General features: G+C 54.5%; 1 protein-coding gene across 4 annotated transcripts; it reads left to right on the forward strand.

The window, feature by feature from the left end:
* Window positions 1–4,731: 4,731 nt before the first annotated feature.
* On the forward strand, window positions 4,732–23,817 carry TRPV2 (transient receptor potential cation channel subfamily V member 2). Of its 4 annotated transcripts, XM_041000714.1 has the most exons (16): window positions 4,732–4,979; window positions 5,078–5,121; window positions 6,106–6,421; window positions 7,785–7,918; window positions 10,892–11,182; window positions 11,535–11,833; window positions 15,266–15,439; window positions 15,900–16,055; window positions 16,581–16,679; window positions 17,254–17,324; window positions 17,760–17,925; window positions 20,573–20,639; window positions 20,758–21,086; window positions 22,197–22,324; window positions 22,907–22,989; window positions 23,606–23,817. In XM_041000714.1, exons 3-16 carry the CDS (start codon window positions 6,222–6,224, stop codon window positions 23,695–23,697), a joined length of 2,289 nt encoding a protein of 762 aa, XP_040856648.1. In that variant the 5' UTR covers window positions 4,732–4,979; window positions 5,078–5,121; window positions 6,106–6,221; the 3' UTR covers window positions 23,698–23,817. The 4 variants fall into 4 exon arrangements, with proteins under 4 accessions (XP_040856648.1, XP_040856646.1, XP_040856649.1 ...); XM_041000712.1 differs by lacking the exon at window positions 5,078–5,121 and having other exon boundaries at window positions 6,040–6,421; XM_041000715.1 differs by lacking the exon at window positions 5,078–5,121 and having other exon boundaries at window positions 6,040–6,421; window positions 16,584–16,679.
* The last annotated feature ends 203 nt before the right edge of the window (window positions 23,818–24,020 follow it).

A 24,020-nucleotide genomic window follows, 5' to 3' on the forward strand; every position in this document is an offset into this window, starting at 1 on the left:
GCTTCGCCGAGGGCAACGGGGCGGGGGAAGGCCAACATGGCGGTTACTCCGAGCTGTTTCCTGGGGGACGTTACCTTGGGTGGAAGAAAGGTGGGGGTAGGGACGCGCCTGAAAAGGGTTTGGGGGGCGACCCGGGATGGGAATGAAGACCCCCTTGAGGAGCCGTGAGGGAGGAGGCGCCTGAGGAACTGCTAGCGGCATTAGTCGGGGATGTGGCTGAGGAGAGCTAGCGGGAGGTCCTAGGACGCCGGGGTAGGGGGCTCGGCTCGTGTCGGGTGTCGGGGGGAAGGAGGGGGTCGGAGGGGCGTGTAGGGGTGGAGGCTTGGGACGTGGGTCCGGGTGAATGGGGGGCGCGGCCGGCGCTTTGGGGTCTGCAGGAAGCCCTCCTGCCTGCGTCCCCGGTCGCAGCCTCGAACCCCGGGCTCTCACGTGTCCTCGGACTGGTCGGACTGTCCGTACCTCGGCTTGCTCCTCGCCACAGAGGAGAGGCATCTCAGCATCTCAGTCTTGTCCCTCCTCAATCCCGTGGCCCGTGGCTGCCGTTCTCTGCTCCATCTTGTCCCTTCCTGTGGAACATCCCCCTGTCTGGGTCTTTTTTTTTTTTTTTTTCCCTGAGGAAATAATTTGCCCGGGGCTGTGGGAACAGAAATTCCCCTGAGGGGTAGGGGTTTGAGGCTTGGCCCCCACGCTTGGCCCTGTGCCTGGTTAGAGCTATTCTGGGTCCTGGGAGAGATTTTGCACATCCAAGGTCTGGCCAGGCTGTGGCTTCCCTAGGGAACATGGGGGAAGGGACAGGCACCCTCCCCCTCCCCCTCCTCCCCCGTGAGAATTCTCCCAGGGCCAGCAGCCTCAGCCCACCAGGGTGCATTTTTGGCCTGAGGAATTAAGTTCTCTAAGAGACCCAGTGAGGGCCCAGTGCGGGTGGCCGACTGCTAAAGTCCTGGTCTTGAACATGCTGGGATCCAATTTGGGCTCCGGTTCTACTGGCTTCGGATTGGCTCAGCTCCAGCTGCTGCTGTCACTTGGGGAGTGAATCATCGGACAGAAGATATTCCTCTCTGTCTCTCCTCTTCTCTGTATATCTGACTTTTCAATAAAAATCATTTTTTCTTTAAAAGAAGAACCAGCTAGTATTTTTCTTGCTCCACTGCCTCAGTCTTCCTTGTTCAAGTGCAACAATTTAGTGTAGCCTACTAAGTTGCCTTATTTCTGCTTTTTCCTCTTTTTAAAAGACTTCTTTTTATTAGATCTTCAGAGAGAGAAGGAGAGACAGATTTTCCATCTACTGGTTTACCCCTGCCAAGTGGCCACACTAGCCGGAGCTTAGCTGATCCGAAGCCAGGAGACAGGAGCTTCTTTCAGGTCTCTCATGCAGGTGCAGGGTCTCAAGGCTTTGGGCTGTCGTCTGCTGTTTTCCCAGCTGGATGGGAAGTGGAGCAGCCAGGACATGAATCAGAGCCCAGAAAGGATTTTGGTGCATGGAGGTGGAGGATTAGCCAGTTGAACCATCACATTGGCCCCAAATAAATCTTTTAAGAAGTATATAATCTCGGGCCCGGCGCGGTGGTGCAAGTGGTTAAGTCCTCGCCTTGCACGCCCAGGATCCCATATGGGCGCCGGTTCTAATCCCGGCAGCCCCGCTTCCCTTCCAGCTCCCTGCCTGTGGCCCGGGAAAGCAGTCGAGGACGGCCCAAAGCTTTGGGAACCTGCACCCGCGTGGGAGACCCGGAAGAGGCTCCTGGCTTCGGATCGGCATAGTATCGGCCCGTTGCGCTCACTTGGGGAGTGAATCATCGGACGGAAGACCTTCCTCTCTGTCTCTCCTCTCTGTATATCCGCCTTTCCAATGAAAAAATAATAAAAATAAATCTTTAAAAAAAAAAAAAAAAGAAGTATATAATCTCGGGCCTGGCGGCGTGGTCTAGTGGCTAAAGTCCTCGCCTTGAACGCCCCCGGATCCCATATGGGTGCTGGTTCCAATCCAGGCAGCTCCACTTCCCATCCAGCTCCCTGCTTGTGACCTGGGAAAGCAGTTGAGGACGGCCCAAATCTTTGGGACCCTGCACCCATGTGGGAAACCTGGAAGAAGCTCCTGGCTCCTGGCTTTAGATTCGCTTAGCTCCAGCTGTTCCGGCCACCAGAGGGGGCGGGGCGAATCATTGGACGGAAGATCCTCCCCTCTGTCTCTGCTCCTCTCTGTATATCTGACTTGGTAAAACAAACAAACAAATTAGTCTTAAAAAAAGAAAGAAGATGACTCAAGTGCTTGGTTTTCTGCCCACCCTCATGGACGACCTGGATGGAGTTCCAGGCTCCAGGCCCAGCTCTGGCTCTCAGAGCCATTTGGCAAGTGAATCAGCAGATGGAAGATTCTTTTTCTGTCTGTCCTCTGCAACTCTGTCTTTCAAATAAGTTAAAAACAAATCTTAAAAAAAAAAAAAAAGTCTGCCCAGTTGTCATGTGAGCGTGCTTGGATATTACTCCAATGGCTGCGTGATACCTCCTGCACTGTGACTACGGTTACCCATCTGTCCTTCAAAGCTCTGTCGCATATCACCACAGGAATGCCAGATTTCACTCTGTGGAGGGTATGGTGGTAAGACTGGCTCTGGGTTCTGAAACTTACCTTCTCCCAGCCATGTGACCCTGGATGAGGGCCTGTTTCCTGGTCTGTGAGATAAAGATGCTCTGATAAGGATAGGAGAAAAGCCAGTACCTGACACAATGTGAGTTCTCAATAAGTCTCTGCGCAAAGACACATCAGATTAATGTACATGCACAGTATCATGGGAAACATGGCGACCCCAGCCTAGGCCAGGGTCTAGGAGAGTCCTTAGAGAGAAAGCAGTGATTATTCCAGGAGCCAACCGTGTGTGTGTGTGTGTGTGTGTGTGTGTGTGTGTGTGTGTGATTGTGTGTGTGTGTGCAGTGTGTCTGGCAGGCAGAGCTGCTTTTACAATGTAAGAGGCATGCCTGGAATGTTAGGGAGACTGAAGAGACGGAAATGTATTCAGCATGAGTGGAGAAGGCTGGCCAATAGTGTCCTCTGTGTTGATGGAAGGTTCTACATCTGGTCTGTAAGGAGGGGAGCAACTAACCATATGGCTATTAAGCCAGAGAGGAAGATCTTCCACCCAATGGTTCATTCCCCAAGTGGCCGCAATGGCTGGAGCTGAGCCAATCCGAAGCCAGAAGCCAGGAGCTTCTTCCAGGTCTCCCACATGGGTGCAGGGTTCCAAAGCTTTGGGCCATCCTCGACTGCTTTCCCAGGCCACAGGCAGGGAGCTGGATGGGAAGTGGAGCTGCCGGGATTAGAACCGGCGCCCATATGGGATCCCAGCGTTCAAGGCGAGGACTTTAACTGCTACGCTATCATGCCAGGCCCGCTATTAAGCCTATAAATGTGTCACTGTGGTAAACAGGGTAGTGCAGCATGCTAAGGTTCCTCCTGTGGCGTCACCATCCCATATAGACACAGGTTCATGTTCTGACTGCTCCACCTCTCATCCAGTCCCTGCTTACAGGCTAGAAAAGCAGCAGAAGATGGCTCAGGTCCTTGGGCCCCTGCACCCATGTGGGAGACCTGGAAGAGGCTCCTGGCTTCCAGCTTTGGATCAGCTCAAACTCTGCCCATTGCAGCCATTTGCGGAGTGAATCAGGAGATGGAAGATTTCTCTCTGAATTCTTTCCTTTTCAGTAAAATGAAATAAATCTTAAAAATAAGATGTGAATTATCGTTCAGTTAGAATTGTAAATCTAATTTTGTTTTGTGATGATTGATTCCAATTTTAATAACCACCATGGCTATCAAGCTGTGGCAGGCAGTGGCAATGAAGGATGGAGGCGGAGCCTCGGAGAAGGACATCTGGGCTATGCCTGGGGTCGTGTGAAGAAGCCTGCATCTCATTCCCACCACCCTGGAGAGCCGTGCCTGGCCGGAAGTGGGTTTTGTGCAAAGAGCGCGAGGATGTCTGGCTTTCCTATGGAAGACCTCACTTCAGTTGCTGTAAGGAGAATGGATTATGAGAGTGGAAGTGTGGCAGGAGTGGAGAGAACTGCACTGGTTCTGGGAGGATTGATAGTAGCTTGGACCGGGTGGAAAGAGGAAAGATTTTGGATGTAGAGCTGGGACACAGGGCTAAGGGTGAGGGATCTGTCCTAGGGACTCCTCGTGTGGAATGTGTGTCCCCAAACTCCAAAGTGGACCCTGCCAATGGATTTCAGAGTGCTGTCGCACACTCACCTCCCTGTCCCCACCTGCTGGCTGGTGCTGGAAGTGCGTTTAGGGAAAATCTAAAGCCATCAAAAGACCCCTGCCTCCAAGGGTCAGGTGATCAGGCAGGTGGCAAATTCTCCTTAAAGCTGCTGGGTGGATGTTGGCGTGAGGGTTTCTCAGGAAGATTTGATGGGCGTGGCCTCTCTTGTCCCTGGGGGGGTCACCACCATCAGCAGTCTCCCTGTTTCTGGATGCTGGGTCAGCCAGGATTCAGTCACTGTCAGCCCCCCACGGCTGCTGGGAGGTATGTGGAGTTGGGGGAACGGGAGGGATCCCCTCACAGCCCCGCCAGCTCCCACCACAGGCCTTTCATCTCCCCCATCATCTTTCCCTGCCCCCACGCAGGCCTTCAGGGGCTGAACGAGGAGGTGGGGGGAGGGTGGAAAGGGAGGCTGGCGGGGGTGGGGCGTGCACGGAAGGAGCAGGGTGTGGCCAGCGTCCAGATGCTCGGTTGCTGGTGGCCAGCCTGCTCCTGACCCCGTCCCTACTCACCTCCGCACCGCTGGCCACGGGTTGAGGGCGGCGAGCAACCCAGACGCCACAACCCGCTAGCTCTCTGCGAGCGCAGCCGCCGGGTGGGGAGGTGCCTGCGGCTCCTGAGCTATCAGCCCCTCCCAGCTTCACTTCCTCCTGCAGCCCCCGCCGCTGCCCGCGCCCGGAGAAAGAGGCTCTGCAGCCGCTAGCCCTGGTCTCCCGCCTGGGGGTAAGTCGGTAGACATCTGGGGGTGGAGGGCCCGGTCCCCGAGCTTGACTGTGAGAGATGGAGCAGAGGAGTCCTAGAGGGCTCCCTTGTTTTTCTAGCTCAAGCCAAGGGTCTGCGTGGGGTTCTGTTCCTCTGTGCCTGGGTGAGTGGGGCTGGGACAGCCAGCTGTTGTGATGGATTGGGTGGTGCACAGGGAAGCAGATGCAGTCAGGGTTTGGTTGGGGACATAAGCCAGGCTAGGTGGACACCGGGATCTCATGGTGGGCACAGTGGTGGTGGTCATCGGGGGTTGCTGTCACAGGTGGTGGCCACCCAGCAGGTCCAGCCTCCCTTGCTTTCATGGGAAAATTCTCTCTCTTGCTCAGGCCCTGCCTGCAGCCCACCCTCTCTGCATCTTATCCCGGCCTGCGTGGCCCATAACCCTTGTCTCCTAACCCATCTCTTAACTCCTTTTCTTTGCCCTCGCTGGGAGCCCGGGGGTTCCTCAGAGCTACCCCATTTGGGCCCTGCCTACCTCCTGCCACGTGATGAAGGTTGTGGTTTCGGTTTGTCTTGTGAGCATGAGCGAGTGCTGTCCGCCCAGCTCGCTATACCTAGTCTAGGGTCTGACTTGGGTTCCGGGGGAGCTGTCCCACCTGTGAGGGGCCTCCCTTCCTCTTTCCTGGCTCTGAGGCCCCTGGAGACCCCCAGAAGGGCTGAGGGGAGGAAGTGGCATCCAACGTCAGCCAGCAGCTGGGTCCTGGGGGACTTTGGAGAACTGAAGAGCCACGGAGGCGGTGTGGGAAGAGAGCTGGTTTTGGTGGGCTTGGCCAAGACAGTTTCCTTTTGCCTGTCTCAATTGTCCTGATGACAGAATGAGGATTTGGTGCACAGGTGGTTTTCCCCAGAGATTTCCTTGGGGTTTCTCCTTCTGTGAAGAGGGGGAAGTGGTGGCCTGCACCTTTGCATTTTTGGCCACTGGGCGAGATGTGGTGTATAAAGGTTGTGGTGCCAGGTCCTCCCCCGTGGCTCCATATGTGGGGCTGAACTCAAGGAGTGCCCGTCTCACTGTCCCTTCCAGCTCACTTCCCCTGCTGCTCGGTGGGTGGATCTTCAGGTACTCTGCTCCTAACACCTCCTGCTGCAGGCCACTCACCCGGTCCCGGGAGCCACGAGGAAGGAGGCGCCTGACGGCTCCATCCCCACAGAGATTGCCAGGAGAAGCCCAGGAGAAGCCCAGGAGAAGCCGCGCCTTCCCTCAAGATGACCTCGCCCTCCAGCCCTCCGGCCTTCAGGCTGGAGACGTCAGATGGAGAGGGCCGTGATGGTGCAGAGGCCAAGCAGGGCAGGCCGGGCCCTGGGGAGGGGCCGCCTCCCATTGAGTCGGAATTCCAGCCAGAGGACCGCAACTTCCCTCCTCAGATCAGAGTGAACCTCAACTACAGAAAGGCTCCGGGTGTCAGGTGAGGAGGCCGATGGGCGTGGGACAAGAGGAAGCTCTTCCCCTCCCCTGCCCTCACCAAGTCCAGCAGAGCAGCCCATCCCAGCCCCCATGGAACCCTGCCCACTGTCTGTGGTGACCCAGGTCAGCTCTCACGGCCCGCTGATCCCGACAGCTTCACCTCTGACACCTTCCCCATTCTTGACCTTTTACCTTATGGGGTCTCTTCAATACTCAACTGCCCCTCAATCCTCGCGTATTTCTGCTCTGACCCTCTCGTGCCTTGGATTTTTTCTGCCATCTCAGACTGTGGGAGCCCGCTATGTCTCATGGGAGTCCTGCTGGGGGAATACTGAGCTGTGCCTGCCCTGCCTCCCCGCCCACCTGGACCTCAATCTGTGTCCTCCCTGGGCCTCCCTATCCCCAACCGGAAGTATATGCCAACCGCGGCGGCCAGGAAGTAACTTCATCCAGCTAGATGACCACAGGGCTCTTTCAAGTTGGCAGCTGAGCCCTGGTGCTCACGCAGTGGCCACATGGTCTGTTCAGTGGATGATGCCCACGCGTCTGGGCAGGGCATAGGCAGCTCTGGTGTTGAGGAAGCAGGGACCACCTCTTCTCGTCCTGATCCCAAACAAATGATGTAAAACTTGGCTTTTTGATCTTAACATTCACCCTGACATTTATGTGTTGGCTCATTTTTCCCAGGCATTAGCTAGCCCCGCTTCCCGCTTTGTCTGTTCCCTCACACCTGCTGGTCATGGTGCCAGGGGACCACAGAGGTGAGCTGTCTTTTGTGAAAAGTGACACAGCCCCTCCTCACCCTATCACTAGACACTGCTGGCACATCTCAGCAATGGCCCCAAACATGGTCTGCTCAGCCCAGAATCTCCTCTGTGGGTCTGGAGTCAGCATGGAGCGTTAGCTCGTGAGAGAGTCCCTGATCTGCCCGTTGTGACTTCTGACTTTGCCTCTTGGGTTGCTGGAGAAGAGAGTGGTTGCTGACCCAGTAGGGGCTGAAGCAAGGATGAAAGAGGCAGTGTGCTCTGTTGTGAGTCAGCACAGGCTCTCAGAGAACAAGTCGGCGTCCCTCACCCATCCACTCCTTCTTCAAGGCTAGTGACTCAGTGTGCAGGCTTCCCCTGCAGCACTGTGCAGACCCAGGCTTTCAAGTTCCCTGGACTGAAACCCACCTGTGTCATAGTGAGACCGTTGTCAGATTGCTGTTATCAGGGATCCCAGCAGCTAGTAAGCTCCTCTTCTTCATCCTGGGGTCTCCTTGGTTGGCCTTGGGAGAACAGACATTCCCAGATGGGGCTACCTAAGATACAGGGGGACTTCCTGGGTCATCCTCCAATGCATATCACAGACCACATCCTCCACAGCCAGCCGGACCCAAACCGCTTTGACCGTGACCGGCTCTTCAGTGTGGTCGCCCGGGGTGTCCCCGAGGAACTGTCCGGGCTGCCGGAGTACCTGAGCCGGACCAGCAAGTACCTCACCGACACTGAGTACACAGGTACACCTGCCCCGTGGCCGTCCTTCCTGTGGACTGAGAGCTGGGCTGGGCTGGGTGGACCGTGGTCAGGGTTGAAGGGGAATGTCCTTAGCATGCCTCCTGCTGGAATGGCTGCTGGGCGTGGAGGGATCGGGGGGGACAGCCCCCAGACTACCAGGGCTGTGGCTCCCACCTTCGCCTACCCCGCTGGGTGCCCAGTCTACCTGTGTTACACTGACCCACTTCTGTCAGTGAGTGGATATTCAAAGGATTCTTTGGTTTTTTTCTTATTTATCTATTAAGTAATGGCAGCATTGTTGGAATATAATATAAAATACACATGGCCAACACTTCTCCCATTTAGAGCCCTGCTTGCCCAAATTCTCAATGTGTATATGCTGGACCAATCAAACAGTAGAGAAATTGATGAAATTCTGTCATTCTTAGCCCCCTGTTAATGGTTTGGAATACTTACTTATGTACATTTAAAAAAATAGATTTATTCATCTTAAAGAGTTATATCCATAGAGAGAAGGGGAGACAGAGAGGTCTCTCATCTCCAGGTTTACTCCCCAGAGGAGCCAGTCCAAAGCCAGGAGCCAGGAGCTTCTTTCTGGTTGCCCACATGGGTACAGAGGCCCAAGGACTTGAGCATCCTTTGCTGTTTTCTCGGCCACAGTCAGGGAGCTGGATGGGAAGCACAGTAGCAGGAATTTGAACAATATGAGATGTGGGTGCCTCAGGACCTGCTATGCCATGGTGTTGGCCCCAGGGCTTTCTGAATAAATTAGGTTTATAGGAGAACTTAGCAAAGCTTGTGGAAGGAGTGGGTCTCCAGCTTAGGGGTAAGAGGCCCACTTATTTTTTTTTTTAATTAACTAACTAGTTTTTAAAGATTTGTTTAGTTTATTGGAAAGTCAGATATACAGAGAGGGAGGAGAGACAGAGAGGAAGATCTTCCGTCCGATGATTCACTGTCCACATGTCTACAATGGCTGGAGTTGAGCCAATCCAAAGCCAGGAGCCGAAGCCTCTTCTGGGTCTCCCACATGGGTACAGGATTCCAAGGCTTTGGGCCATCCTTGACTGTTTTTTAAAAACAGTTGTCTAGGGCCCAGCATGGTGGCCTGGTTGCTAAAGTCCTCGCCTTGTATATGCCGGCATCCCTTATGGGCACCGGTTCTAATCTTGGCAGCTCCACTTCCATCCAGCTCCCTGCTTGTGGCCTGGGAAAGCCTTGGGACCCTGCATCTGCATGGAAGAACTGGAGGAGGTTCCTGGCTCCTGGCTTCAGATTGGCATAGCAAGTGCCGTTGTGGTCATGTGGGGAGTGAACCACTGGATGGAAGATCTTCCTGTGTGTCATACCATTTTAGTCATACCTGCTGTTATATAATTTGAATTTTTGTTTATTTGAGAGGCACAGAGATACAAGGGTTCCAGTCTGCTGATTTATTCTTGAAAGGCTCACGTTGTCCAGGGCTCAGTCAGGGCAGGAGCTGGGAGCCAGGAACTCAATCCAGGCCTGTGTGTGGGTGACAGGGATCCAACTGCTTGAGCTCTCCCTGCTCGCTCCCAGAGTCTGTGTTTGCAGGAAGTCAGAGCTGGGACTTGAGCCCAGGTATTCCTCGCAGGACTTGGGTATCTTTTTTTTTTTTTAATTTTATTGTATGATGTTTACATAGTTGAGAAGGATGCATGTCTATGTGGACCACTGACTCGGGAGGGAAGGGTCGAGGAATAGGGGAAAGTGGATGAGATCATTGTTTCTAAATTTGCTTTTTCTTCTTCCTGAATCTGGGGGAAGAGGGAAGAGTATGGGAGAAGCCGCAGCCAGCATCCTAACCGCATCAGCACCCGGGGATGGCGGACAGCCACCCGATGTCATCCCAGGGTCCCCAGTGTGGAGCATGCTCTGAGGGTTCTGCTCAAGTGCTTTTAGTAATTCTGAAATGCTGTTGATTTCGTTGCTCCAAGGATGGAGGAAATCCTTCCAAGGTCCATTGATCGACGTAGTCCACCTTAAGAGTCTCCATTCACCTAGATACTTGCTGGCAAACCTTGGCTGAGGTCGTTGTCCCACTTGTTCTGCTCTCCATCCTCTGCTGTGACACTAGATGTCCTCTGCAGGGCCCCATTGGACTGCCATATCCTCCATGTGCATCTGGGCGTGCTGTCTACTGCACTATCTTCAACAACTGAGGAGGCCCAGTTCTGACACATGCACTCCACAGTCGACCACAGATCCTGGGATTCTCCTCGTGGTTGGAGTTCTGAGTCCAGCGGTTTAGCTGGGAGGGTCCCCAAAGAAATGTAGTCTGAAGTGACCCCCCAGACCTGACTCCTGTATGTGCTTGCCAGTATGGGGTCTGGCTCAATCTGTCATTCACATGAGCTTACACACACACTGGTGGTTGCAGTTGCTGGGTCAGTCCTGTCTAGCTCCACCTCTTACAGAAACCAATGGATGCTCCTGTCTACCACACACTTGGCCGTCTTGTATACCAGCGGGAACTGCAGTCCAGTTGGAGCAACCCCCAGTAGCCCCCACCAGGCCTGCCCCCAGCCCCAGTTTCTGTGTATGACGGTGTGTGTAGCAGACTGGACCAGTCTGTCCCTGCATCCCATTCAGCTTTTGTACACACCAGTGGGTGCTGTAGTCTAACTCAGCCTGAGCATCACCACAATCCAGCCCGTACTTATGCTGGTGGGTGTGACTGCCTAGGACTCTGGTGTTTTAACCAGGTCTTAACCACTGGGCTTAATGCCTGCCCTGGTTGGTTTTTAATGCCTGTTACCTGGAGCCTTAATTCCCTGTAGCATGGTTGTGTTCCTATCAGCATCTGTAGCAATCTCTATTTATTTTTTAATCCTCCCAAGGGGTACTCTGGAGTCTGGGCTTGCTATACGAGCTGGCAGGCAGCCCAGCTGCTCTGGGTCTGTACCAATCATGCCCCTTCCTCCCCACCTCTCATTTCTTTTTTTCGCCCGTAGAGGGTTCCACGGGGAAGACGTGTCTGATGAAGGCAGTGCTGAATCTTCAGCATGGTGTCAATGCCTGCATCCAGCCATTGCTGCAGATCGACCGGGACTCTGGCAACCCCAAGCCGCTTGTCAAAGCCCAGTGCACGGACGAGTACTACCGAGGCCACAGCGCCTTGCACATCGCCATCGAGAAGAGGAGCCTGCCGTGTGTGAAGCTCCTGGTGGAGAACGGGGCTGATGTTCATGCCAAGGCCTGTGGCCGCTTCTTCCAGAAGAGTCAAGGGACCTGCTTCTATTTTGGTAAGTGAGCACAGAAGGAGAAGGCCTTGTTCAAGGCCACATGGTTAGTGTGTGGCCAAACTGGCACTTAAACCCAGGTCCTTGTCTCCCTGATGCCTGGCTTTTAAGCCAAATAAGAAATGTCTTATTTCCCTCTGGCCTCGAGGGTTCTGAGTATCTCCAAGCTCCAATTCTGGAGAGTATGTGGGCACTGATATTGAGGTAGAGCCTCCGTTGAAGGGTGGGCTGAGAAGAGTGAGGCAGGCAAGATGGATTAGCTTGCCCCTGCTCTGCACCCAGTCTGAGGAGCTGAGAGAGCTGGCAGGGGTTAAGCCAGGAAGCCTGACGCTCGAGCTGTCCTGGCGGCTTGCAGGTGAGCTGCCCCTTTCTCTGGCCGTGTGCACCAAGCAGTGGGACGTGGTGACCTACCTCCTGGAGAACCCACACCAGCCTGCCAGCCTGCACGCCCAGGATTCCCTGGGCAATACGGTGCTGCATGCCCTGGTGATGATCGCAGATGACTCGGCTGAGAACAGCGCCCTGGTGATCTGCATGTATGACGGGCTGCTCCAGGCAGGGGCCCGGCTCTGCCCCAAGGTGCAGCTGGAGGACATCTCCAACCTCGAGGGCCTCACCCCCCTGAAGCTGGCCGCCAAGGAAGGCAAAATTGATGTGAGTGGCTCACCCCTCTCCCTTCCCTGCCTCTCCTGAAAGGAGCAGGACTTACCCCAACATTTCTCTAGATAGAGGTCTCCCCGTTTATTGATAGAATTCTTGGTAAGGAACTTTTCCATGGGCACTTCTAACAGGTGAGTAGTTGGAAAAGTTCCCGAAAGGGACCACATGGTAATGCAGAGGGTTCAGCTGCCACTGAATGCCAGCAGCATCCTGTATGGTTTGGATCCTTGTTACTGTGCTGCCAGTCAAGCACCCTGCTGATGCTCCTGGGAAGGAGGCAGAGGATTGGCACAAGCACTTAGACCCCTGCCACCCTTGTAGGAGACCCGGATGGAGCTCCTGGCTCCTGGCTTCAGCCTGGCCCAGACCTGGCTGTTGTGACCACTTGCGAAGTGACGCTGCCTGTGGAGGATCTCTTTGTTTCCTTCTGTCTCTGGCGCTCTGCCTTTCAAAGAAATAAATCTCTTGAAAAACAAAGTCATGAAAAATAACCTAACGAAAGAACTTTGCCTGGAGTCTTCTTTTTGTACCAACATAAACTTATTTTTCAAAATAAGTTTACTTATTCATTTTCACTTTATTTGAAAGGCAAAGAGCCAGAGAGCTACAGAGAGAAGCAGATAGACACAGAAAGAGCTCTCATCCTCTGGTTTAGTCCTCAAATGCCAGTGACAAACCTAGGACCGAGCGAGGCCAAAGCTAGAAGTTCAGAACTCAGTCTGGGTCTCTCACAGGGGTTGCAGGGAGTCAAGAACTTTAGCCATTGTCTTTTCTTTCCTACGGGTGCGTTAGCCAAATGGACATCAGAAGCCGAGTGGGGGCTGGCGCTGTGCAATGGTTCAACGGGTTCATTCTTCACCTGCTTGCACCAGCATCCCATACGAGTACCAGTTTTAGCCCTGACTGCTCCACATCCCATCCAGCTCCCTGCTTGTAGCCTGGGAAGGCAGTGGAAAATGGCTCGAGTCCTTGAGACTCTGCTCCCACATGGGAGACCTGGAGGAAGCTCCCGGCTTGGGATCAGTTCAGCTCTGGCAGTTGTGATCATTTTGGGGGAGTGAACCAGCAGATGGAAGAGCTCTCTCTCTGTTTCTCCTTCTCTCTTTAATTCTGCCTTTCCGATAAAAATTTTTTAAAAATCTTAAAAAAAAATCATGATGTCTCAAGCTGAATCTTATCTCTCTCTCTCCTTCTTTCTCTTTTTCTCTCTTTCTATTTGAAAGGCAGATGTACAGAGAGGAGGACACACACACACACTCACACACTCTTCCATCCACTGATTCACTCCTCAAATGGCCACGAACTGCTGGAGCTGACTGATCTCAAACCGAGAACCAGGAACTTCTGCTGGGTCTCCCACATGGGTGCAGGGTCCCAAGGCTTTGGGCTGTCCTCTACTGCTTTCCCAGGCCACAAGCAGGGAGCTGGATGGGAAGTGGAGCAGCTGGGACACAAACTGGTGCCCATGTGAGATTCTGCCTCTTGCAGGTGGAGGATTAGCCAATTGAGCCATTGTATTAGCCCCTTAATTGTGTTTTTTCCTATGAATTTTTGGAAGCATTTTCATGTAATATAATCATCTGAATTATGTATAATTATGTATATTCTTCTCTATATTACCTTCTTGGCTTTTGAAGTTTTATTTTTTTAATTTATCTTTTAAATGTTTATTTCGTTTTACTTGAAAGTTAAGAGTTACAGAGAATGAGGGAGAGAGCAAGAGTGAGAGAGAGATCTTCCATCTGCTCGCGATAGCTGGGCGTGAACCAGTCTGAAGCTGGGAGTCATCAGCTTCCTCCTGGTCCCCCACCTGGGTGCAGGGGCCCAAGGATTGGCGCCATGTTTTGCTGCTGCTTTCCCAAGCCATAAGCAGAGAGCTGGATTAGAAGCGTTTCCAGATGGTTTTCAGTGCTTGTTTGTGGCTGGTTATGTACAGTTACAGAGGATCGATGCTTAGAGTGCAGTGATAAAAATAAACAGAGATGGATGGTTTTTGTTTAAAGATCTGTTTTATTTATATGAAAATCAGAATTATATACATATATATGTGTGTGTGTGTATGTGTGTATTATATATGTAAAGGTATTTTATCCCCTGGTTTACTCCCCAAATGGCTGCAGTAGCGGGGGTTGGGTCAGTCTAAAGCCAGGAACCTCTTCCAGATCTGCCATGTGGGTGTAAGGGCCCAAGCACTTGGGTTATCCTTTGCTGCTTTCCCAGGCCGTAAACAAGGAGCTGAATGGGAAGTGGAGCAACTGGAACTTGAACTGGCACCCATATGGTATGTCGGTGATGCAGGCAGTAGCTTAACTTGCTATGCCATGGCACTGGCCCCAAGATTTGTGTTTCTTTTTTTTAAAGATTTATTTTTATTATTATTTTTTATTGGAAAGGCAGATATACAGAGAGGAGAGACAGAGAGGAAGATCTTCCGTCCGATGATTCACTCCCCAAGTGAGCGCAACGGGCCAATACTATGCCGATCCGAAGCCAGGAGCCTCTTCTGGGTCTCCCACGCGGGTGCAGGTTCCCAAGGCTTTGGGCTGTCCTCTACTGCTTTCCCAGGCCACAGGCAGGGAGCTGGAAGGGAAGCAGGGCTGCCGGGATTAGAACCGGCGCCCATATGGGATCCCGGGCGTGCAAGGCGAGGACCTTTAACCACTTGCGCCACCGCGCCGGGCCCAAGATTTGTGTTTCAATAGGAGTTTCACCCCTCCCCTATCCAACTGGTATTTGTGAAATTAAATTGCTTCAGGTCCAGCACAGTAGCCTAGTGACTAAAGTCCTTGCCTTGCAAGTGCTGGGATCTCATTAAGGCACCGGTTCTTATCCCGGCTGCTCCACTTCCCATCTAGCTCCCTGCTTGTAGCCTGGGAAAGCAGTAAAGGATGGCCCAGTCTTGGGACCCTGCATCCCTGTGGGAGACCCAGAAGAGGTTCCTAGTTGCTGGCTTTGGATTAGCTCAGCTCTGGCCACTGCGGCCAGTTGAGGAGTGAACCAGTAGATGGAAGATCTTCCTCTCTGACTTTCAAATAAAAATAATAAATAAATCTTTTTAAAAAGGAAAAAAAGAAAGAAGAAATTAGGTTGCTTCTTAATCCACTTGGGCTCAGGATCTAACCACAGAAGCCTTCCTACTGTGTCACTGCTGGGCCCTGGACCCTGGGCTGGGACAGGGGTGGGGAGTTCCTGTGCCAGCTGAGGAATTCAGCCAAGAGGACCACAGGGCTGGTAGGCAGGGCAGTAAGGCAGGCTGGTTGGATGCTGATGGAAGGTGAGCTTGCCCTATGCTGAGCAAGCATGGATGCTTTGGGGTGTGTGCCCGTGTGCTGCCACCCTGGGCAGCTCTTGGCAGCTCCCCACCTCAGTCCAGCATCAGTGCCGGGATGGTCCTGGCAGGGCAGCTCACACAGACCCACCTGGCAGATTTTCAAGCACATCCTGCAGCGGGAATTCCCGGCACCGTGCCAGTCCCTTTCCCGAAAGTTCACCGAGTGGTGCTACGGACCTGTCCGAGTGTCGCTGTATGACCTGGCCTCTGTGGACAGCTGGGAGGAGAACTCGGTGCTGGAGATCATTGCCTTTCATTCGAGGAGCCCGGTGGGTATGCACAAGGGGGCTTGCAGGCCTCCCTCGTGCCCCAAGAAATCCCACAAGGTCAAGGTTGCTTGCTGGTCCACAGCTGCTCTTGGACCAATGGGGGTTTGGCTGCACATCCCGGCAGGTGTGACCTTGACCCTGACCTGATCTCTAAGTGCCCCACATTCTTTTTCTACTCCCCTCTCTCCTGACTTGAGGACATTCCTTCCCACTCCCTCCCAATTTGGGGATCACTGCCAGGGGCTCCCAGGACAACCAATGAGGGCTCTCTGCTGATCTCACCTTTGTCATTGAGGCTCTGCGTCACCCCGGAGCCATGGGGATCTGGGGTGGAGGCAGGTGGGGACAGGGTCCCCATCCTCTGCCCTCTCCCCTGGTTTTGCCCCGGCCTCTGCGTTGGGCCTGACATGAAGCAGGTACTTCATCTGAACTGTCCGTGGCTCTTCCTTTCCCATGGCAGCACCGACATCGCATGGTGGGCTTGGAGCCCCTCAACAAACTGCTGCAAGCAAAATGGGATCTGCTCATCCCCAGGTTTTTCTTCAACTTCCTGTGTTACCTGGTCTACATGCTCATCTTCACCGCAGTGGCCTACCACCAGCCCTCCCTGGAGAAGGCAAGGGCGCGGGGTCGCAGGACAGGCGAGGGGGGATCCCCAGCCCCATCCTCCCAGGGTCCAAACAGAGGCCCGGGCTGCGTGAGCCACAGCTAGGCCCCCCAGCTCACGTAGACTGCTAGCAGCACCAAGAGGAGCGAATGACTCCTCTCTGAGTGTTCCCCTTAAGTGACAATGCGCTGTAAGTGGCATGTCTTGACTCATCAGTGCCCATGGACGGGCCGTGGGCAGTTTCTGGTTTGCAGAGAGGTGGAGCAATTTCCCCAGGGCTGCGTAGACTCTCACTGGTAGGGGATTAGAGCTGGTGCCCCCCGCCCCTCCTCTGAACAGACCCCTTGCTACACGACAAGCCCCTCCCAGGTCTAGCCTCCAGGGGCCCTTCCTCTTGGTGCATGCCCCCCTTCTCCCCCTGGCTGCTCCCAGCGGCCTCTCAGTAGCACAGGCTCATAATGGACCCTTGGGCCTAGCTCTTGTAGAGGGTGACCTGTACCCCGGGAGGTTCACGTGAGTGTGTTTTTTTTTTAGCAGGGCTTCCCGCCCCTGAAAGCCACACCTGGGAACTCCATGCTGCTGCTGGGCCACATCCTGATCCTGCTGGGGGGCATCTACCTCCTCCTAGGACAGGTGAGGATGCCCTGCCCTGGCTCCCAGTCAACAACAGGGATTGGCCCGAGTTAGCCATGTGTGCTCCCACGTGCAGTCCCAAGCAGAGTGGGCAGCGCCACAAAGATTGAGGGCCAAGGGGTCTGGTCTTGCCTTCCAGGCCCCAGTACCCTCCCTGCCCCTAGTAGGAGAGATGACAGATAGCATGCCAGGGCTTGGGGACGGCGGGAGGCAGGGCTTCTGGAGCATCCCCAGTAGGGCGTCTTCAGGGGGAGGTGCTGCCAGTTTGTGCGAGCCGGGCTGGACCCCAATGCACTGGAGTGGGCAGAACTGGGGCACCGAATCCAGGCTGGCTGGGGCGGACGGTGCATCCTGCAAGGCCAGGGAGAAGCGGAGGGAGAGGAGTGTGAACCTGTGGAGAAAAAAGTTCAGTGCTCTCTCAGTGTGGGTAGAATTCATAAGCTCCCTAACCTCCATGCTAGCCTAGCAGCCCACCTGGAGGTTGACCAGCTGCTTTGGTGCAGCAGGCAGCGCAGCGAGTGGGCCGGGGAGCTGCGCTAGTTTCTCAGGCTCTCCTCTCCTCCCTGCTCTGCAGCTCTGGTACTTCTGGCGCCGCCGCCTGTTCATCTGGATCTCGTTCATGGACAGCTACTTTGAAATCCTTTTGTACGTGGGCTCCCACCTCCTCCTCACCTCCCCCAGCAGCCCCCCATCTGCTGTCTCCTGAAGCCTGGGGAGGCAGGTGTGATGGAGGGCTCCAGGCTGACCTTGGGCGATGAGAGTCCAGGGGCTCAGGCCCGGAGCGAAGACCAGACCTGCTCCCTCCCCTGTAGATGGTGACCGTGACAGTCTGTGCAGCCAGCATTTTTGGCATGTACTGGCTCATTTTACAGAGGAAAGACTGAGGTTTAAAAAAATCTGCCTAGCGTGGAGTTAGGCCTCACTGTAGGTTAGGAGAGTCCCAGGCCCAGATAGTTGAAGGGCATCTTAAGTCACTACACTGCAGTGGGAGAGCTGGGAAGTCAGTGCTGGCAAGCTGGGGGACCGGGGGAACACTGCCCCGTGACCTGGAAGCCAACTCAGACGGTGATCCTCCGACAGCCTGCTCCAAGCCCTGCTCACAGTGCTGGCGCAGGTGCTGTGCTTCCTGGCCATTGAGTGGTACCTGCCCCTGCTGGTGTCCTCACTGGTGCTCGGCTGGCTGAACCTGCTCTACTACACGCGTGGCTTCCAGCACACTGGCATCTACAGCGTCATGATCCAGAAGGTGAGAGACCATTGAGAGCGATCGAACAACACTTCCCACGGCCTCAGCAGGCAGCTCCCCGCACAGCTAAACCTGGGCAGGACAGGGCATGCGCCAGTCTGCCTGTGTGTCCTCATTTCTGGAGACTCCATGGAGGCTGCTCCAGTGTGAGCATGTGACGATCCTTTTTTTTTTTAAGATCTATTTTTTTAAAAAGATTTATTTATTTGTATTGGAAAGGCAGATATAAATTCAGAGAGAAGGAGAGATAGAAATATCTTCCACCCACTGGTTCACTGTCCGCAACCTCCCCCCTGAGCCAAAGTGACTCTAATGGCCAGAGCTGAGCCAATCCAAAGCCAGGAGCCAGGAGCTTCTTCCAGGTCTCCCACGTGGGTGCAGGGTCCCAAGGTTTTGGGTCATTCTCGACTGCTTTCCCAGGCCACAAGCAGGGAGCTGGATGGGAAGTGGAGCTGCTGGGATTAGAACCAGTGCCCATATGGGATCCTGGCACATGCAAAGTGAGGACTTTAGCTACTAGCTACCATGCTGGGCCCAATGCAGATATCTTTTTATTGAAATAAAGTATGTATTTGAAAGGTATAATTAAGAGAGAGAGAGAATATACTTCTATTTGTTTGTTCACTGCTAATATGGTCACAATGGCCAGGCTGAAGCCAGGAGCCAGAAGTTGTGTCCTGGTCTCCCATATGTGTTCAGGGCCCCAAGTGCTTGGACCATATTCCACTGCTCTCCCAGGTGTATTAGCAGGGAGCTGGGTCAGAAGTGGAGCAGCTGGGTCTCAAATAGTCACCCATGTAGGATGTGGGCATTGCAGGTGGTAGCTTTGCCCTCTGTGCCCACTGAGGGGACTTCAAAATATTAGTAGGCAGACGGGTGGTATGGGCAGTGAATTAAGGAGAGATCCCATTTTTGAGATCCAAGCACTTTGCTTTGCATCTGGTTCCTTCCTAACACATGAGGGAAAGCAGCAAATGATGACCCAAGTGCTGGAGTCCCTGCTAATCACATGGGACTCCCAGATGGAATTCTGGGCTTTGGCCTGGCTCAGCTTCAGCTGTTGTGGTCATTGGGGAGTTTATTTTGGTACAAGGAATTTTTTTGAATCTATGCATAATTTTTTTTCACAAGTATGCTTTAAAGAAAAAAAAAACACGTCTATTTTATTTATTTGAAAAGCAGAGTGACAGAGAAGAGGCAGAGAAAGAAAGACACCTTCCATCTACTGATTCTCACCAGTGGCCCAGGCTGGGCCAGGCTGAAGCTAAGATCTCCATCTGGGTCTTTTATGTGGGTGCAGAAAGCCAAGGACTTGAGTTACCTTCAGCTGCTTTCCCAGGCATATCAGCAGGGAGCTGGATCAGAAGTGCAGCAGCGAGCCCGGTGTAGTGACCTAGTGGCTAAAGTCTTCGCCTTCAACGTGCCGGGATCCCATATGGGCACTGGTTCTAATCCCAGCAGCCCCACTTCCCATCCAGCTCCCTGCTTGTGGCCTGGGAAAGCAGCCAAGGACGGCCCAAAGCCTTGGAACCCTGCACCTACGTGGGAGACCTGGAAGGAAGTTCCTGGCTCCTGGCTTCGGATCAGTGCAGCACCGGCTGTTGTGGCCACTTGGGGAGTGAATCATTGGATAGAGGATCTTCCTTTCTGTCTTTCCTCCTCTCTGTACATCTGCCTTTCCAATAAAAATAAATAAATCTTAAAAAAAAAAAAAAGAAAGAAAGGTGGGGCCAGCGGCGTGGCCTAGCGGCTAAAGTCCTCACCTTCAACGTGCCGGGATCCCATATGGGCACCGGTTCTAATCCCAGCAGCCCCACTTCCCATCCAGCTCCCTGCTTGTGGCCCGGGAAAGCAGTTGAGGACGGCCCAAAGCCTTGGGACCCTGCACCCTTGTGGGAGACCTGGAGGAGGTTCCTGGCTCCTGGCTTCTGGCTTTGGATCGGCACAGCATTGGCCGTTGCGCTTACTTGGGGAGTGAATCATCAGATGGAAGATCTTCTCTGTCTCTCTCCTCCTCTCTATATATCTGACTTTGCAATAAAAATAAATAAATCTTTTTTTTTTTTAAGAAAGGCAGAAGAATTGGTGCCCACATGTGTGCCAGGGACCTGCTGTGCCCCAATGCTGGCCCCAAGTCCCCAGCAGAATTGCTGGGTCATATGGTCATTCTATATGATTTTTTTTTGTCCTGATGGGTTTTAAGCAGAAAAGTATGTTTCCTGTTTTTCTAAAAGGTTTACTTCATTGAGGCTAGCACCGTAGCATATCAGCCTAAGCCTCCGCCTACAGCATCAGCATCCCATATGGGCATCAGTTTGAATCCCAGCAACTCCAGTTCCAATCTAGCTCCCTCCAAATGTATGTCGACCATTGCTCTTAAGGAATGCCAGTGTCATGAACAGTAGCTTAACCTATTGTGCCACACCACCAGCCAGCGTGATCTGATTTCTCTTAGTGTGACTCCATAGGGTCTGTGTATGCAGTGTGTGTATACACGTGTGTGTGTATACACGTGTGTGTGTGCTATGTGCAGGAACCGTGCTCTGGAGGGGTGTGTGTGTGTGTGTGTGTGTGTGCAGTGACTTTGCTCTGGAGGTTGCCTGGTAACCTCATCACCCACCCTGGCTCCTGGGCCTGTGTGTTCCAGGTCATCCTACGGGACCTGCTCCGCTTTCTTCTCGTCTACTTAGTCTTCCTTTTTGGCTTCGCTATAGGTAAAGCCTCCCCCCAGCCCCCTGCCCTCCCACATCGTCCCCGTCCAATCCTGTAGGCCATCAAGGCCACCCACTGGTCACCCCACCCCTGAAGACCTTTTCCTGCCTCCTTCCACAGCGCTGGTGAGCCTGAGCCGGGAGGCCCGGAGCCCTGGGACCAGACCAGGCCCCAATGCCACAGAGGTGGCCCAGCCTGGGGTGGGACAGGAGGATGAGGCTATGCCTTACCGAGGCATCCTGGACGCGTCCTTGGAGCTCTTCAAGTTCACCATAGGCATGGGCGAGTTGGCCTTCCAGGAGCAGCTGCGCTTCCGGGGAGTGGTGCTGCTGCTGCTGCTGGCCTACGTGCTGCTCACCTACGTGCTGCTGCTCAACATGCTCATTGCCCTCATGAGTGAGACCGTCAACAGCGTCGCCACCGACAGCCGTAGCATCTGGAAGTTACAGGTGCCACCTTGCGGGACTCCCTGCCCTCATCCTGTCCTGAGTCTTGGGGCCCAATTAGGTGTGTGTTCAGGACCTGTGAGGCTGGGCTCACGGAAGCAGGTGCTGCCTGGGGTTCCTGCACCCAGTGGGATTGGGGCCCGACTCAGCAGCCCACCCCTAGGCTCCTTCCTGCACTCCTTCCTTTGTGGGGCCTGTGGGGAGAGAGGGGAAAGCCTTCCGTGGCAGCAGAGTGCTCATGCCAGCCCTTGAGGAGTGCAAACATCTCTCTCTTTTTTAAGATGCATGTTATTTATTTGAAAGGCACAGTGGCTAGAGAGGTGAGAGAGGAGAGAGAGAAGAGAGAGGAGAGAGAAATCACATCTGCTGATTTCATTTCCCTAAATGGCTACAACTGCCAGTGCTGGGCCAGGCTGAAGTCAGGAGGCTGGATCTCCATCTTGGTTTCTGATGTGAATGCGGGGACCCAAGCCCTAGGGCCATTTCTTCTGCCTTCCTGGGCACTTTGGCAGGAAGCTGAGTTGCAAGCAGAGCCATCGGGACTCGAACCAGTGGATGCTAGTGTGGCATCCACTGCATTAAGCCACTGCCCCACAGCATAGTCCATTCCCCTCACCCACGTCCCCCATGCTGCTGCCTGACCAGAGCAGGGTTGGGTAGATCCAGGGCAGTCGGTGAAGGGCTAAGCCTTGCCTGCGGGAGGCTGGACATGGTTGCTGATTCATTGCTGACCCGGGGGGCCCAGTCCCTTATCTTCTCTGACCATCTGCTAAGTGCTGGACCTCACCTGACTCACTTGTGTGCAGATGGGTAGGCACTGACGCGTGGTGGGGCAGACAGTTCTGTTACTGGTGTTGTGGGATTCTGGAGTCTGTGTCGGGATAACAGGAAGTCAGGTCAAGTGCCTGTCACCTGCTGAGGTAACTAACCCTCAAGTCTCCCGGTGGGGAGACAGGCTCAGCAAACTGAGATCCTGGAGCCAGATTCAAAGGCACGTGCTGTGCAGACTTGGGGTGACGCTATCAGATGCTGTGGTGCCTCTTCCTGTGTATGTCTACCCCTGGGTGGGGGCCCAGACACCCCCGCCCCCTCTGATGTGTCCTTTGTCCCCAGAAAGCCATCTCTGTCCTGGAGATGGAGAAAGGCTACTGGTGGTGCAGGAGGAAGAGGCAACGGGCAGGCGTGCTGCTGACGGTGGGCACCAAGCCGGATGGTAGCCCCGATGAGCGCTGGTGCTTCAGGTCAGTCAGGTGGGCGGGGAGGGCGGCTGGACGTGTTGCTGGCCTGACTCTGCTAGGGGCTAGGGTAGAGGGAAAGAAACTGCCCTGGGCAGTTGAGGCCCAGGATGCTGTCACCGCCTGTTCTGTTGGCGTACTCTAAAGGTCTCCTCCCTGGTGGTCCCTGACCCCTCCCTCTGGCCAAGCAGGTTGCTAGCATCCCACTCCCACCCCCAGCTGTTCCCTCGGCCTGACCTCAGTGCTCTAACCCCTTCCATGCCAGGGACAGCTGGGCTTGGCAAAGGAGAGGAGGTAGCACTTGAGCCAGACACAGGGAGTCTTAGGCACATGGTGTGGCATAGACATGGCACATCAGAAGGGATGGGAGTCCTCTGTTCTGGGCAGGTGCCTTTCTGGGGGCCACAGTCTGGGCTCCAGGTGGGACAGCAGGTATCCAGGTGCCCCACAGAGGAACCAGGCATCCTGCCTCTGTGGGCATGGTGTCACTGGCACTGCCTGCTGCTTGGGAGGCTGCGTCCTTCATCCTGGACCAAAGCAGGTGGGGGGCGGCTCCCCGAAGTCTTAGGGTTGCTCTGTGGTCCGTAGGGTGGATGAAGTGAACTGGGCGACGTGGGAGCAGACGCTGCCGAGGACCCTGTGTGAGGAGCCGTCGGGGGCAGCCGTGCCTGGTGAGTAGCCGTGGTGGCTGCGGTCAGCTCCTCTTCCAGGCATCACCCCCAAGTCACTTCCTGCTTCTTTCCTTTCCTGTCCCTTGCTCCTGTCCTGTTCTGGTCAGGCAGGCGAACCCTCAGCCCATTCAGCTGGGTACTGAGAGCCTGTATCCCTCCCCGAAGCCCCTATCTCCACCCGGGGACCCAGCCCCCAGCCCAGGTGCCATCTTCCTGGGTCCTCAGGCCAGCCTGGCTGATCCCTCAAACGTGGACACCTGTTGTGCCCGTAGCCTTCAGGTAGATCTACGACCCAGGCCTCTCACGGCTCTGAGGGCCCCTCATCTCCCGCCTGGCTGCCACCCTCCCACCTTGGGGTCCCATTTGGAGGATCGGCTCACTCCCCCCGCAGCCCCTTTCTTTCTGGAAAGCCCATCCCTCCCCTTCCCCACCCGTCTTCTGTTGGCTCTGTTTCCTGCCCTACGTCACTCCACCCCAAAGGAGTCCCTGTGACCCCTTGCTGTAGGGTGGCTCCTGGCTCTCAGGTCCCTGGCCCTGGGCCTTCTATAGGTTTTTTCCCTCCCCTGTCTTTGCATCCCTCCTCTACTTCTTAAAAAGCCACCTTGCTCATCCACAGGCGACTCCAAGAACCGCTCTCGGGCCTCCCAACAAGAAGACAGCGCCCTGGGGGAAGACCAACTGCCCCTCCAGCTGCTGCAGTCCTGCTGATGGCTCACGGCAGAGGAGGCCGGCAGGACCCGAACCTTCTGGAATACTGACCACCCTGCTGCCCCCCTCCATGCACTCCACAGGGAATCTTGGTAGCAAATAGAAATATTATTTTCACAAGTAACTCTCCTGGAAACTTTATTTGGGCCAGGTTGCTGGGTTGTTGTGTGTCAGGGGTGCGGATGCTCCCACCTCACCTGGATCCCCAGAGATGCCCACCCCCCAGAGCTGCTGTCCCCCTGCCTCCTGTCCCCAGAGCGGCTCCCTTCCTCAGGTGTCCGCTGCTGGCTGAGGTGCCACCAACAGGGCTGTGTCCCCCATGT

Source organism: Ochotona curzoniae, unplaced genomic scaffold (assembly GCF_017591425.1).
Source record: "Ochotona curzoniae isolate NIBS_2020 unplaced genomic scaffold, NIBS_Ocur_1.0 scaffold_2453, whole genome shotgun sequence".
Lineage (NCBI taxonomy): Eukaryota > Metazoa > Chordata > Mammalia > Lagomorpha > Ochotonidae > Ochotona > Ochotona curzoniae.